The following is a 15,251-nucleotide window of genomic DNA, read 5'->3' as shown; positions in this document are numbered from 1 at the left end:
TCCTGCAGATAACATATTGTACCCCCTTTTATAGATATGTGCCAAATAAAACTTTCTTTAGAATCATTGATTGGAAGACACATGATCCCTTATTTTTATTTTTCTGTTATACAAACCAGTTTTAAATCATTGGATTGTTTTATGATTTATTCAGAAGCATATTTATTAAATAGGGTATTGATGGACAGAACAATGTCCTATTAAATCATATGAAAAAAAATATTGATGGAAGTGAAGTGATTCAAAACAAAAATCAATTCACTGGAAGTCAAATTGCATAATATGCAGCATTCATATATTTGATTGTTATTGAGCAAAGGACTACTCTCCATCTACCTCTTTCTGGGAAAAGCCGAAAATGGCAGTGTTTTATATATTTACATCTGTAGAATGAATTAAAAAGTCTTTTATTCCCATCCTCGCTATAACAGACATTTCATACTTTCACAGGATTCATTACAATATATTTACAAACATATATCAGTACAATTGGTGGTCATCGACAGCACCTATTAATCTGTAAATCAACATTCAGCACCTAAGGCATGGATAGATATTGCAGCAAGAGCAATTTAGCTATTGGAACAAGATGTTTTTGACACCTGCTTTAGTTTGCTGTGTACTAAACAGGAAGAAAGAAGGGATTCAAGTGGACAGTTTATGGGGGGGGGGTCTTATCACAGTCTCTATCATAAAACAACAAACAATTTTAATCACATAAACACTGACCCTAGCCCGTCTTTCATCTGGACGACCACTGTTTTCTCAACCATATAGCACCAAATTAAAATCCCCCAAACTGTCATTGTTTATGTCGTTTTCTGTGGCCAGACAACCTGTCTGTTTGCATATGCTTTTCATTTTCAATTTGCATAAATTTTGTATCATTAATTTTCAACAGGTGAAGGAAAGGACTTGCAAGGAGAAAGAAAGTGTTGATAAAAAAAAGAAGAATTGAACAAGAAAGATCCAAATTCATCTGGAGTGTGGACTCATTTCTTAAGTTCTCAGCACCAATAGTACTTCTGTGATATTCTCTTATTTGGATGTGATCTGAGAAGAAAAGTTGATTTGACTCTGTGGGGATTAGCTGATTATGATACAAGTTACTGTGAAATGTCATGTAGAATTCACCACATCGCCTGGATAACATTAGTTATATTGTCCAGTGCTCAAGGTAACCTTCAGTTTGATCTCTTGCTTGATTCAGTGTATAGTTTTAACAACGTAACGTTTTAGTCAAGATGTAACATACAGTTATATTTCTTTAGCATTCAAGGAATGAATTTTTTTGAAATTGTATTAATTAAAAAATGCATTTGATTAACTGCTTGTAGTAAGATAACAATGTATAATTATGCATTTATTCAAGAAATTAATCACATAAACTCTATTTAAGTCTTTTTATGTAATTCCAAACCTTTTCTCCGTCTTTTTCAAGAAATTCAAAATTAACTCAGGACCAAACCTATTTATTGTAGATGTTCTGGCCCTAGCATGGATAGAACAGCCAGCGGACACAAACTCGGTCATTGGAGGCGACGCAGAGTTTATCTGTAACTTCTCTGGAGCTTCTCTGTCCACATGGACTCGTCCCGGTGGGACTCTGTTTGTAAACAATGTGTCCATGACCACAGACTCCCGGTTTTCCATAACTGGACATTTCAACCTCCATATCCGCAATGTTAAAAAAGAAGACCAAGGGGAATACACATGTAGCGTACAGAATCTTCAGCCTGTTGGGAAAGGATATCTCAATGTATACAGTAAGTTGTTCTTATAGTAGAATAGGGAAAGGATATCTTAATATATACAGTAAGTTGTTCTTATAGTAGTATAGGGAAAGGATATCTCAATGTATACAGTAAGTTTTTCTTATAGTAGAATAGGGAAAGGATATCTTCATGTATACTTTAAGTCGTTCTTATACAGTCAGAGAATATGGAAAGGATATCTCAATGCCATTGAATGGATGAATAGGGAAAGGATATCTCAACATATACAGAATGGTGTACTTGTCTTAGTCAGTGAGTAGGTTAAGGATATCTCATTTGTAATAACCTTCAGTGGATAGGAAAGTATACCTCAATGTATACTGTCAGTTGGACTTATAGTCAGGGAAAGGATAACACAATGTTTGAATAGAGAAAGGATATCTCATTGCATATAGTTGAGTGTAGTTATAGTCAGTGAAAAGAGATAGGATATTTCAATGTATACAGTAAGTTGTTCTTACAGTCAGTGGATAAGGATATGATATCTAAATGTATGAATGGAGAAAGGATATCTCGTTGTGTATAAAGTTAGTTGTACCTACAGTCATTGGATAAAAGTCAATTATATATACACTGTACAGTAAGTTTTATACTTAGATTCAATGATGAGGGCAAACTATCTTGGGTGTATGCAGTTAATTGTACTACAAAAACAAAATAGAAGGTTGTTGTAAATTGTTTGATGTTGTGTAAAGTCAGGATAGACACCTCTATTTTTAACTTCAAAAAATAATTGAGGAAATGATACAGAATAAGAAGACATGGAGAGAGTTTGATATCCCCATAAATCCGCAGGAAGAATTTCAGTCTGGGAAATAAAACAGTTGAGGTTTTCTTAACTTAGATATGGTTTTCCAGTGGTGAGATTGTAATCTAGGGTATTTTGTTACATTTAGTGGTTGATGAAAACAAAGAGTTACTGATGTAACAGCATAATGGGTGAGGTAACTTTATATAAAGAATACAGTTCTGCACAGCAGACTCTCTGTTCAGTGTTCATTGTGTGACCATTTCAAGCAAGTCTCATAAGCTATAGCTCTTTGAATGCTTTGCCACTTGTAATTGTTTTATATAGTTAACCCTTGCCGGTGGGATGTCATAGACTTGTCTGTCACTTTTCACACTTTATCACTCAAGTATGTCTGACTGCTAGGTTTTCTTTTTATATCTACGCTGTGCAGTTCAGTTAAATACATGGTTTTACTTGGCAGGTTTTTTTTTTTTTTTTAGAGAACTATATAGGGAGTTTATTTAAAAAATCAGTGAATGTATGTTACATCTTTTTCTCCATACACCATTAAAGCATTGGAATTTGTAAGAGGCAACTTTCATTGATAGTAAATTCTTTGAGGTTGATGGGGATTGAAGTATAGTTACCGGTATTTGGATTGGCTATTTAGTAGCATGAATAATAAAGACAGCATTTCATAATTGGTTGTATTTGTACAATAATGGATGAGGGGTTCCCAAGAAATCCACTAAATTAAGCCATCTCCAATTCCTATGCATGTAGTTCCACAGTATAGTTTTGAAGACATTGAGCCACTACAGAATCTAATGAGATTAACCTTATAAAGGAGATATAAGTACTATCTGCTTCTATTCCAGTTCCTCCACACAATATTTCTGTTGTAACCAACGACACCACGGCATCACAGATCGAAGGACACTACATCTCCCTGACCTGTTCCGCCATCGGAAACCCCCGCCCGGAGATCACATGGTATCGAGAGGATGCCCAGTTACTGGACAGTTCCACGACCCAGATCATAGAGCAGCCGTCCGTCGGACACGGAGATATAGAGACACAGGTCACCAGTCAGCTGATCATAAAGCTCCAGTACACTGACCATAACAAGAACTTCTACTGCTCTGCTAGGAACGAGGTCAACCTCAATAATCCCAGCAAAGTCCCTTTCCTAGTACAAGTGCAATGTAAGTGTATCGTCATTTTGCACCAAGTTTTTATTACCGGTATTCCTTTTTTAAGTAAATGTGCAATCTAATTAGTGCATCGTTTTGTACGAGGTTCATATTTTTCTTTTCTGGGACAGAATTAAAAAGCATTATTTTTTAAATGTTTATACATTTTAGAATGTTTTTTATTAAGTTTTGATATTGTGTAGGCTTTGATAAGCATCAGATTGAATATGTATAAAAGACAAGGAAATGTGTATTAAGCAATACTGTAATGAAATTATCATTCACAAGAGATGAAAAGAAGTCAAGTATTTGATTTTATGCACTGGAGCAAGCTTAGAAGAATCTGCATTAATTAAATTGGTTTTATCAATAAACCTTGGAATGATGCAATTATTTGAGGAATTGAAGAGCATGGGATAACTTGGTCTTTTTTATGTACAGATAAACCCCGCATTACCCTGGAGCCCTCCCCCCTGAACATTCTCCTTGGATCATCCAAACAGCTGAGATGTATCGTTAGTGCTAATCCAGAAGTTTCCAGGGTCAGATGGCAAAAAGACACCCAAACGTTAACAAGTAAAAAGGATTTCTTTTTTACATTCTCTTTCTCTGAAATTCCTGGTAAATACATATCATTTGTCAAATTTTACAATATAATTATACTTGTGGTATATTTTTTTTCTTTCACTGATTTGGTTTTGTTTTCTTTATATATTTATCGCCTGATGAGAAAGCTGATTTGTTTTACATCACATTCAATGATGCAATAAAGTATTATACAATGTTGCAAAAATTGTATTTATACACAGTGTTTTACTTATTTAGCAAATTGTTCTGTCAAGATCCTTCAAAAACTACCAATGATATTTATTAAATATACATTGTATGTAAATTTGAATGCAATAGCTGTTCTGTAATGGTAATGATGATTTCTTGTTTCACATTACAGACACGGACGTAGTGCTACCATTTACAAGCGTTGAGAGAACAGCTGCCGGCCAGTATACCTGCTCTGCCTCCAACATTGTCAATGGACAAACCTTGTCCGCCAGCGACAGTGCCACTGTCAGGGTCATTTGTGAGTACAGCATTGATTGCTACTGTAAATTCCTAATTAAACGTGAAGAATTAATATCCGCCTAAAATCGCGAGAAGCGTCCTTCGCGGATTTTAAAATCTTGCCATTTATTTTCTGAGAGTTGAAAACTATAAGAGATAAGGAGAAAAGTTCAGCGTTTGCAATTTTATATTCACGCAATTTGTTACAAACCAGCGGGATCGTGGAATTAAGTACTCGGGTAATATATGAAATTTACAGTATTCTGCTTTTATTATTAGTTTATGTACTATCATTTTCTTTTAAAAATTTCTTATTCATTTGAAAATAAGATTAATTAAAAGATTTCTAGAACAATCAGTTCCACTTTCATCTCACTGTTGGAGTGTACTTTGTTCAAAAGCACTACTGATTTGACCTGTTATATGTGTACTGTTAATATGTGTGTACTGTTATTACAGATGAGCCCGTTATCACCGTCCCAGCCACTGTTGTAGTCAATGAGACCGGTGAGCTACACCTTCACTGTGCCGTGGACGCCAATCCTCCACCCTTGTCGGTGAAATGGAAGAAGCTAGACAATTCCAGGGAGTCCATCTCCGCCAACTTCACGGCCTCCCCGGTCACTCAGGCCTATGCCGGGAACTATACTTGTATTGTGGTGTATCGACTGGAGCCTTCAGGGGGAGCTCCCATACAGGATCAAAAACTGGCCTACACCTATGTTCATGTCCAGTGTTAGTATTTTCCTTCAACTTCATGAATATTGTTGGTCTTTGTAATGTGTCAATGTAGAGGCTTAACTTGATAAGTTGGTTATGTTTTCCAATAAGGGAAATACCTTTAATATGCAACCAATATTAGTTAAAATCCAGACTGGTCAGTAGACTCCTCAAATCAACTTCAGATTGTAAAATAAATGTACATGTATCAATATATCTAACTGGTAAGGTCAGACGTCACCTGTAAAGTATTTCTGTTGACAATCAACAATGCACGGTTTTGTAATTTAAGGAAAAATACACAATGCTGTATGAAATTATTATTAAGATACATAAGAAATAGTTAAAATAGTAGACTCAAACTGGCAATCGTCTGAGATCGAATTGGGTCGTTTAACAAATAAAAGAACACAGTGATGAATGACACATCGCATATTGATTGGTTTATATGTTCACAAATTTTTTAACAATAAATAAATGAAAGATGCATATTATAATCAATATAAGTAAGATATCGAACATTTCAAGGAACATAAAAGGGGGATATTTTTAGTCTTCCATATTCTTTTCACACATACTGGTAATCAAAATATACAGGTACTGTTGTCTATGCCTATTTTGCCTTTTCTTGCAGATAAACCTGGATATTCTTCAATCAAAGCTGTCTCAAACCCTGTGAACATTGGAGACACCCTCTCTCTTACCTGTTCTGTCTCCAGTCAAGGTGAGTGGATAGGGGCAAAAGAGAGATAACTCTTTTTAATCAGCTGACAAAAATACATCTGAATTTTGATCAGTTTTATTTTGGTGCCTCATTAGAAGTGAATTTCTTTTGTTATTCTAGGATACCCAGCACCTAAGTATAGGTGGAAAAAAATAGGAAGCAATGAAGTGTTTTCTGAACAAGGAGCCACACTGACAATCGATTCAGCGAGATTGAATAACAATGGACAGTATGCCTGTACTCCGTTTAATGTGGCGGGTGACGGTGGTACATCTACCATCATTATAGAAGTGCAAGGTATGGAATAGGGACAGAAAATATATAAAAAAAAAAATTGAAATAAAGCTAATTTATTCAAACTTTTAATTTGCAGTTTTATTGATTTTTTAATACAATAACTCCAATTTATTAGTTTATATACCGGATTGAGGGAAATTTTTTGAAGTTAGTTTGAATAAAAGGAGATATTTTAGATTATCGAAAATTGGGGAGTGTTGAATTTTTGTAATAATTAAAGTGTGATCAATGATTTCAGAGCGCCCACAATTCGTAGAGTATCCCCCCACCAGCCAGACCATCTCGTCTGACCAACCCACCTACTCCGTCCTGTGTAAGGTGAGGGGACTCCCCAAACCCAGGATAGAGTGGCTGAAGGATGGCAAGGTCATCCAGTCAGGGCCCCAGTACAACATCACAGAGTCAGTCACCCCCGTGGAAACCTACAGCAAGCTGGTCATCTCACAGCTCAGATTTGCTGGCAAGTATTTCTTTATTTTAGTGTGTTAAAAGGGAGGTAACTCTATCTCACCAACAGAAAAGACAGAAGATCATTAAATGTTCTCAGTGATTGATTTATTGATGAATGTTCATTTTAGATAAAAAAAAAAATTCCAAATTCATACATTTAGTCTTGTGCATGTTTATAACAGGTACTCAGAGGCAAGGTTTGATGGTAGATGACATTGGCAATTTCACTTGTCGAGAATTACTGGGAGGGGAGCAACACAACCTAGAGCTTTATATAATGTGTAAGTATGAAAGGGCATTATTTCTTTGATGTGTTAATTAAATAGTTGATTTTATGATTCTTTACCATTAATAAGAGATACCAGTAATAAAAGTTCTATGAAGATAGATTTAAGTTCATTTTCGAATTTGTGCTCCTGGTAATATTTTTTTCTCCACTTTACAGTCAAACCATCTGTGGACACTGATGAGAAGGTGGCCACCACAGTGAACCAGTCAACTACCATGACCTGTAGGGGTAGAGGCTACCCTGCCCCCACTTTCGAGTGGTACCGAGACAACAAGATCATCCTGACAGGGTCCCGGTACACAGTCGACCCCACCACTCAGGTGGGCCCCACTGAAGCTGTCGGCTCTCTGTCCATCAGGGATGTGGTAGCCGGGGACTTTGGAGCTTATGTGTGCATTGCTCAGAACTCAAATGGCCAAGCCCACAAAACTGTGCTCCTAACTGTTAAAAGTGAGTATCATAGCAAATCTTTACAACTAAATAAAGAGTTTTCCCTGCTCTATCTTGTGAGGGTCAGTCTGGATCGAATACCTGTGCCAGATAGCTTAGTTGGCAGAGCTTCTGACTTGAGATTCAGTGGGCCTGAGCTATAATCCCGTCTGGTCCATTTTTTTCTGCATTCTTGTTATAATCTAAAGAGCTTTAAAACACTACACTATGAAGGTAAAAGTATTTTATCCTGTAGTGTTCATTCTCTGAGCAAAAAAGAATTAATAAACTTTAGAATAGTAAAATTATGCTTAAAGATAGTTAATAAAACAGGTAGAATTTGAGTACCACTGTGTAAAATGTAAAGTAACCAAGTGATATAATAAAGAGAAACATGAATTGGGTATGACTAAATGTCTAATTGTTTTAAGTATGCTCCCATCCGTGAATTTTCATTTCAAACTGACATTCTTGTATTCTCCTTCAGATCGACCAGAGGCTCCCTACAATCTGTCTGTGATATCTTACACCTGGGAGTCAGTCTACATGGGCTGGACCCCAGGGTTCAACGGCGGGGAGACCCAGTCCTTCTTTATCCACTTCACCAGTAGTGTTCCTCCCATTTACACAGGGGAGATAACTGTCTCACCACCAGCTGCCACTCGTTTTAATATCACTGGTAAAACTAGTTGATTTTGTATTTTTTAAGCAAAACGACGTTTCATCTTTTGTATTTATTGTCACTTTTGTTGATGCATGCACCTGAAAAAAGAGAAAGGTCATGGGATTTGATAGTTTTTAATCTGCATTCTTGATCTTCTTTTGACAAGGTTTAATGCCTGGAGTGGCCTATCAGTTTTTCGTGTATGGGAAAAATTCATTAGGAAAGGGGAACAACTCACAAAAACTAATTATCAAGACCAAAGGTGAGTTATCTTTCTTTGACCATCAATATCACTGCTTTACATTTCAAACCCAATTGAAGAGCAAATAATGATCGCTTTTCTTATTATATCTTTCAGATTTCGCATTCCCATTAGTAAAAAATACACCGGATTACTCAGCCGAAAACAAAAAGTTAAAAATTCCATTTACACTGAACTCTACATACTGTGTCAAAGTGAAAATAAGTGTAAATGGAGGGAGCACGTGGCAGACCATTCCAATGAGTGGCAAGGAGTGTTTCCCAGCCAGCGAAGAGACGGCGGAGCTGAGTCTACAGAGTGACAACATCAACCGCCTCAATGTGTCCATCTGTCTGTCGGTTAGACCGGACGTCTGTGGGGTCCACCTGGCCGCATCAATCAGTAAGTACAGACAGTCTTAGTCTTCTGATTTGTCAGCAGGTGCATGTACCATGGTACTTAGAATATCACATCCATAAATTAAGTACTATACAGGCATTTGTCAGGTAACAGATACTTGTTAGATTGTCTCATTAGATGCAATCGGTAAAAATGCGATATTCACATAAAATCAACAGGTATTGACACATGAAAAATAGTTTATTATGTTAAGGGTTTCTCTTTCCTTAATTGCTTCTCAAAATGACTGATTATTGGGGTTTTTTTTATAAATCAAATCCATTTTGCAAATGATGATGTTGCTTTTCAAGCACTTTAATACACTTGTAACATCATGGGGAAGGGTATGGAAATTGGAATTATAAGATCTGTTTATCTTCTTACTGGTATGTGATGAAAGGTAGATTCTTTTATGCATAGATTAGTTAGAACTATACAGCTGTTTATACGAGAATGAATTTGTAAATTTTAGGTGACTCCCTGCAATATGGTTTCCAAAGTAAGTGACAGCAATGTTGAGATGTACATTTTATGCAGATTATTTACTCTCGTGTCTTTTTAATGAAGCTGAGAATATTCATTTTTTAATCAGATGTCAGCTTTGTGTGTGTGCTCTTCTCTGTAGAGTTTTACTGTATCATATTATACACAGTGGTTTATTCCTTTGTGGCACTCAATTTTTCTGAAGCTTGCTAACAAAATGTGGGAATATTATGAACTGCTTTAATTCTGTACATTGTAACATGTATGGAGTTTTCCTTTGTCTTCTTTTGATGCTATACACTTGTAGCTTACAGCTGCGTATATAATATCATTCATGATAAATGTTTTTAAAACAAATTTGAATAAGTGAACATTAGCCTAGAACATTTATGACTCTCCCCTATTGGTTATCCATATAACTTATTTTTTGTTAGAGCAAAAAGGTGGGTTTTTTTTAATGATTATCCAGAAAATGTATCAATTTTTTGGGAGAGAGAAAAGCCGTATTTTTTCAAAATTATTTAGAATACCTGACATTGAGCACTTTGTGGTGAAGGAGTCTTATTTGCTTACAGTTTGTACATGGCTACATAGATAATTGTAGATTTAAGCATTGCAATAATTTGTTTAATAGTTTTCGACATTTAGAATTTGTGTAACATTGTGGGAAAATTGTCACGGTAGCTGAAAGGTCTCCCGAGATAGCACATGCAAGGGTAATAGGGTATAAGCTTGATTTAATTGATGCAATTATATCTCAATTTTAAATATTGTTTACTATTTAAGTAGCGTGAAATGTTTACTCCCATGGTGTTTTTATAACATGGTTATGTGTTTTGTGGGGTTTTTTATTCCATCAAAATATTATTTACATGTTGTAAAAGGACGTTTTAAAAATTCCCTCAAGTCTCTAGTAAATTGATCCATGATGCTATAGAAAGACGTTTCAGATCGAACATTCTATTTTTGTAAAAGGGGAGGACAGGTATTACCTGGTAGAAAAGCACCTTGATCACCTGGATGTTTTGATCATAATGTGACAGAAGGGGGCCACATGCGGGATATGCAAATAAGGATATTTATTTTTGGCCACATTATCAACACAACATTACTATATTTCACAATATTTTATACACTTGTTTACTATACAAGTTAATTCAGAGAAAAATATTGCTGAGCATTTGTACATGCTATATATTAATTTGTCAAGTACCCCGTGTGGCACACATTTATTTTATTTCAAGCTCATTCGCGAAGCAGGCCTTTACCTGACAAATTTGGAATGGGAAAAATGGCTTCCCGTGAAAATAAGTAATAACAATAATCAAGGAGAGCGTTATTAGTCTTGCTGGTGTTACTTATTGGTTTGATTATTAACGGTAGACATTGTGTTACACCTGTACACACAGATATTCTTGCGCTCGTGGAGTTGAACTGCGGGGAGAGTTGTGTGAGTGAAGCGTCAAAACTGGAGCACAGGCAGTCGTTAGAAGTTAATGTTATCTGATTCTGTAATCACTCTGGCGGATTGTTTGTAAATGGACAAGCTTTTACCCCGGGGGCAGATTGTCTACGATCGACCTGACCATCCTTGTAACAAAGTGTAAAGGAACGAACCATACCTCGCCGTCTCGGGGGAGATTGTAATGGATTTTAGAACCTTTAGTCTCTAGTGCAGTATTGGTGAATTGATGCTGTGGATGCAATTTATTAATTAAGGACTGTTGCGCGAGGGATTCCCTGGGCAGTATTTTTACGGTACTCAGTGTCTGGTGATAACAGTTTGTGATCAAAGAGTCATGTGGCGTCCTGAAAATTTGACATAAAGAAAATCGTCAGTGTAAAAACCTTCCAAAGAGATCTTATTGAAAAATGTCTGGTAAGGGTTTTTTCTTTGTGAATTGTGAATTTTGAAGGAAGTCTTGTTTTGGGGTTTTTTTTTTTAGAGATGTTTTTCTTTGTTATTGTTTATTTATAACAATGTACATGTATGTGTAGTGTATACCTCACTATGTATAATTTCTGCTGCAAGCCTTGGGCTGGGGTTAGTAAGTGTATGGTGCAACGTGTGAAGTCATCCTTTGTCACAATTCCTTTACTGATCCTTAATTAATACAGTAAGGATAATCCCTTATAATCAGATTATCTTGGCTTCTTTAAGCACCAGGGTCTCCATTTAATTTTCACCAAAACAGCTTTGGTGTCTTTTCCTGTTTTTAAAGGTCTGTTTTAAATTGTTAGCAATTGTATAAAAATCTGACTCAAGTAATTGCTTCTGAACACAAGGTTCCATAAAAATAATGTGTCAACTGAGTTTGGGAAGAACAAAAAGAAACATTTTAGGTTTTTTCTTGACTGAGGTCTAAGACATAGGGATTGAGAACGTACAAATAAGCCAAATCAGTGGAGCAGAAACGAAGAAGATCAATTGAAAAACATTCCTGTTTAATGGAAAAATAAAATCTGGGTCAGTGATCAAGTGGAAAGGTTTGTTGCTTAGGTACAATATAGGATGTCAAATTGGCATGTACCATGTGAAGAATTAGCTAGAGAGATGATAGAAAGGGACATCAAATGTGGTCATTCTGACATCAATTAGTGCTGCAGGTTAAGATTTTACACTTGTTTTCCCTTAGATGACAAGTTGTTATTCATAACCTGGAAAAAGATGCATGTTGTGTATTTGCAGGATGCCTGGAGTCAAAAGGTCTTTGCACTCCATTTGCTTTGGAGATGAAGCAAAAAGAGTGCAAGTCTGAATTTTTTTTTGGGGGGGTGAGAAATAATTGATGATAGCAACTTGTCTTGTAATGGGGTTTAATAATCCATCTCTGCCAAATTTCTCCTTTGCAGCTTGTACAAATAGCACTGTTTAGAAAGTGCTTCAGAATGCTAAGCAACAAGGGTTGGAGGGCAAAGGATCTGTAGATTAAAAACTGTTCTGTGCATAATCATTTTGCAGTCACTGACATTTTCCAAGTGATAGTAAAAGGGGATGACAAAACAAAATTCACATGGCCAATGGAACAAAACATTTGTACAGGTGCATGCACAGAAGTCAGTGACACCGATAGATGTGTGTTATTTATTGGTCCACTTGACGGACGTTGTGAAATCTGTGGTGAAACTTTTATTGATGGTCTTATAAGAGGTGGAGGATATCAGGTGCCCGGACTGTTTACACATGGAGCCTTTAGAAACACAAGCTACCCAAGTGGTCAATGTAAAATCGTGTTGACACAAGGGATAGCTGTTTGTAAAGGGCTCCAGTGTAGTAGAGTGAGGCATGAAGGTCATCTCCAGATGGCAATGTTCCAACATTGACAAAAAATCTTTCCCCCTCATCCTTCTCCCAACACTTCCCTGCTGCTTGTGTATATGTGTTAAGCTCAAATTAAACTAAACATGTGAAAGTGTGTGCATTAATTTTGGTTTCTGGAAGCACTAGGAGTCTGTCAGGGAATGGGGGAGAAGAGGGGGTAATTCCTTTGTAGGTGTAGGAGTACCGGTACTTGGAGTTTAGGCATGTTTTTACACTAAATGACACGACAACTAAAGACATTTATTGTGGTTTGACCCACATAACAAATAAATAGGAACAGAAATACATATGTATTTGAGATTTACCTGGTACACGGGAAGTGATGACTCATAGGATCAGCTAGGGTTCTTCCGTCTACCTTACAAAGTTGTGTATTTGCTTTTTTGTACCTTTAAAAGTATTCATTACACGATCTGACATTAACAATTCAGCAATACAAGCTTTCTCACAACTTGAGCTAGGGTTTCTTGTCTCTGTTTATCGGTATTGGGGTTATTTCATGGATAATTTTCTGTAAATAATTAATGTTGTCCTCCTTTTTCCCCCTGTTTGGTGCCCCATTTTCTGTTCAACACATGGACTGAGGTTTTTCTCTTGGGGCTGCCTTTGTTCACCAAATTCATTTGAACAAGATGAGTTACACTACAGAAAGTGGAGTGAATTTAGTTAAAAGTAAGTCTGGTTCCATCATTGTTTAGAATTTAAGTATTGATGCGATTTATAGGTATTTATAGCTTATATTGTTGGTGTGATTCCATAGAAATGACCATGGTATAATGGCCAATAAATTCACTAACAATGAGTGATCTAAAGATTGTGTGGAGAATGAATATGTTTTATTGATTTTAAACAGCGTGCATTTACTTAGCCATCATTGGGGAGTGATGCGCTCTTTGTGCTGTGATATTTATTGTCGGATATGCCAGTCATATTATAGCCTATACTGATGTAACGATATATAGTATGTCATGACAAAAACTTTTGAAGGAACGAGTGTAGAATTTTAAAAGTTTGTTGACAGACTGTAAAGTATTATCAGATTCTATTAAATTTCATATGTAAAAAAAAAATGAAAGAAAAATATTTATTGCTGTATTGTGATGTGGGCTGAGACGTTGCTTTCAATACTCTCCCTTCTGATACGACTTCTAATGTTGGTTAATTCTTCATCAGACAATACATCGGTTTCATCTAACTTGCTTTCCCAGGCTTGGATAAAGGAGAGAAAAAACTCTGACAGGTTTTATTATGTAAAGTGATATGAATATCAAGTCATGCTACACCACTCTGGAAGAGTGTTCAATTTCTGTCGGCAACTGATGAAGCGTGGGAACACGAAAATAAAAGCTTCCACAAAATGCAAAGTAGAGGTTGCCAGCTTTCATTGTCCCAATTAGGATCTGTCATGCTTGTGTTGTTAGGGGGCTGAACAAAAAATTACAGTAGCTGGGGCTTTTTCTGTGGAATCAATGACAGATTGACGGGCTCTGTGTCCTCCGTGTTGTCTGGGGGGACCTGCCCAATATCACTGTTTACTTTAATGTTCCTATGTTTGTGTCTGATTTTGTCTTAATTTGTTGCCAAAATGTAAATAAAATGGAAGGCAAAAGGAATAAATGGTAGTCCAAAAACCAGTCTTGAATGAAAGATATGGCATTAAAAACATAACTTTTTCAAAGATTTGAAATATGAACTTTACCTTATGTATTGCACTAATAATGCAGATATTGAAGGAACACTTTTCATGCAGTAGTATTAGAACATAGATAAAATAGATGTGTTTTGTTGACATTTTCTGCTTTATTTATTAAACATGGTGATTCATGTTTGTGCTTTGTTGTGTTTTGTAGGACAATCTCAGAAAACCGATCTGACAGAGACCGAGGTGATCATCATTGGAGTCATCTGTGCCGTCATCCTGCTCAGTCTCATTATTGTACTCATTGTCATCATCTGTCGCCGTAGAACAAATGGTAGGCAGCCTATACACGTAGATCCTTGTAGCTCGTCCCGGTATTGACTATTCACTGCCGGAGTGTATCTGTCTCAAGATCTACTCAAGAATAAAAAAAATCACACAAGTGTTGCAGACTACAAATATTGTGGACTGGTTCTGTTTGTTTTGTAATGAGAAGTAGGGTTCATTTTTTATATCGATATCTAAAGTAGATACTTGTTAGGTTATGTACATATGTATGTATTGAAATGCAATGTTTTGTTGGAACACAATAATCTCATTTTGTTATTTTTGTTTTCATTTGACAGCAAAAGACTACGGCAACTCATCTACAACTGTAAGGTAAGCTGCCTTGTTCTGGGTTTGTGGGGGGTTTTTTTTGGTTTAAATAAATCATATTACAACATTTAGCTGATTCCTGGTGTGAAACTTAATCTGCCACTGACACAAAAGATTGATTAACATGAGAAGCTGTTGATTTTAGGGTGTTACTTTTCCTCCTGAAGGCTATTGTGTCCT

The 15,251-nt window shown here is 36.2% G+C and overlaps 1 protein-coding gene across 14 annotated transcripts in view; it reads left to right on the top strand.

The window, feature by feature from the left end:
- LOC105328290 (hemicentin-1) overlaps positions 1-15,251 on the top strand; it is a 51,747-nt gene that overhangs the window by 32,418 nt on the left and 4,078 nt on the right. For 13 of the 14 annotated variants that reach the window (XM_066075858.1, XM_066075854.1, XM_066075857.1 and 10 more), the window contains 17 exons: positions 902-1,177; positions 1,482-1,766; positions 3,384-3,710; positions 4,140-4,274; positions 4,648-4,776; positions 5,217-5,492; positions 6,112-6,201; positions 6,322-6,498; positions 6,737-6,958; positions 7,131-7,229; positions 7,394-7,687; positions 8,154-8,345; positions 8,497-8,592; positions 8,689-8,973; positions 9,443-9,469; positions 14,626-14,748; positions 15,041-15,074. In XM_066075858.1, the coding sequence (XP_065931930.1) occupies positions 1,117-1,177; positions 1,482-1,766; positions 3,384-3,710; positions 4,140-4,274; positions 4,648-4,776; positions 5,217-5,492; positions 6,112-6,201; positions 6,322-6,498; positions 6,737-6,958; positions 7,131-7,229; positions 7,394-7,687; positions 8,154-8,345; positions 8,497-8,592; positions 8,689-8,973; positions 9,443-9,469; positions 14,626-14,748; positions 15,041-15,074 (2,852 nt within the window). In that variant the 5' untranslated portion in view covers positions 902-1,116. The remainder of the gene's footprint in view (positions 1-901; positions 1,178-1,481; positions 1,767-3,383; positions 3,711-4,139; positions 4,275-4,647; positions 4,777-5,216; positions 5,493-6,111; positions 6,202-6,321; positions 6,499-6,736; positions 6,959-7,130; positions 7,230-7,393; positions 7,688-8,153; positions 8,346-8,496; positions 8,593-8,688; positions 8,974-9,442; positions 9,470-14,625; positions 14,749-15,040; positions 15,075-15,251) is intronic. The other variant, XM_066075862.1, reaches the window with a different exon arrangement.

The sequence above is a fragment of the Magallana gigas genome, chromosome 2 (assembly GCF_963853765.1).
Source record: "Magallana gigas chromosome 2, xbMagGiga1.1, whole genome shotgun sequence".
Classification (NCBI taxonomy): Eukaryota; Metazoa; Mollusca; class Bivalvia; order Ostreida; family Ostreidae; genus Magallana; species Magallana gigas.
This window is presented reverse-complemented; position numbering and strand designations above follow the sequence as displayed.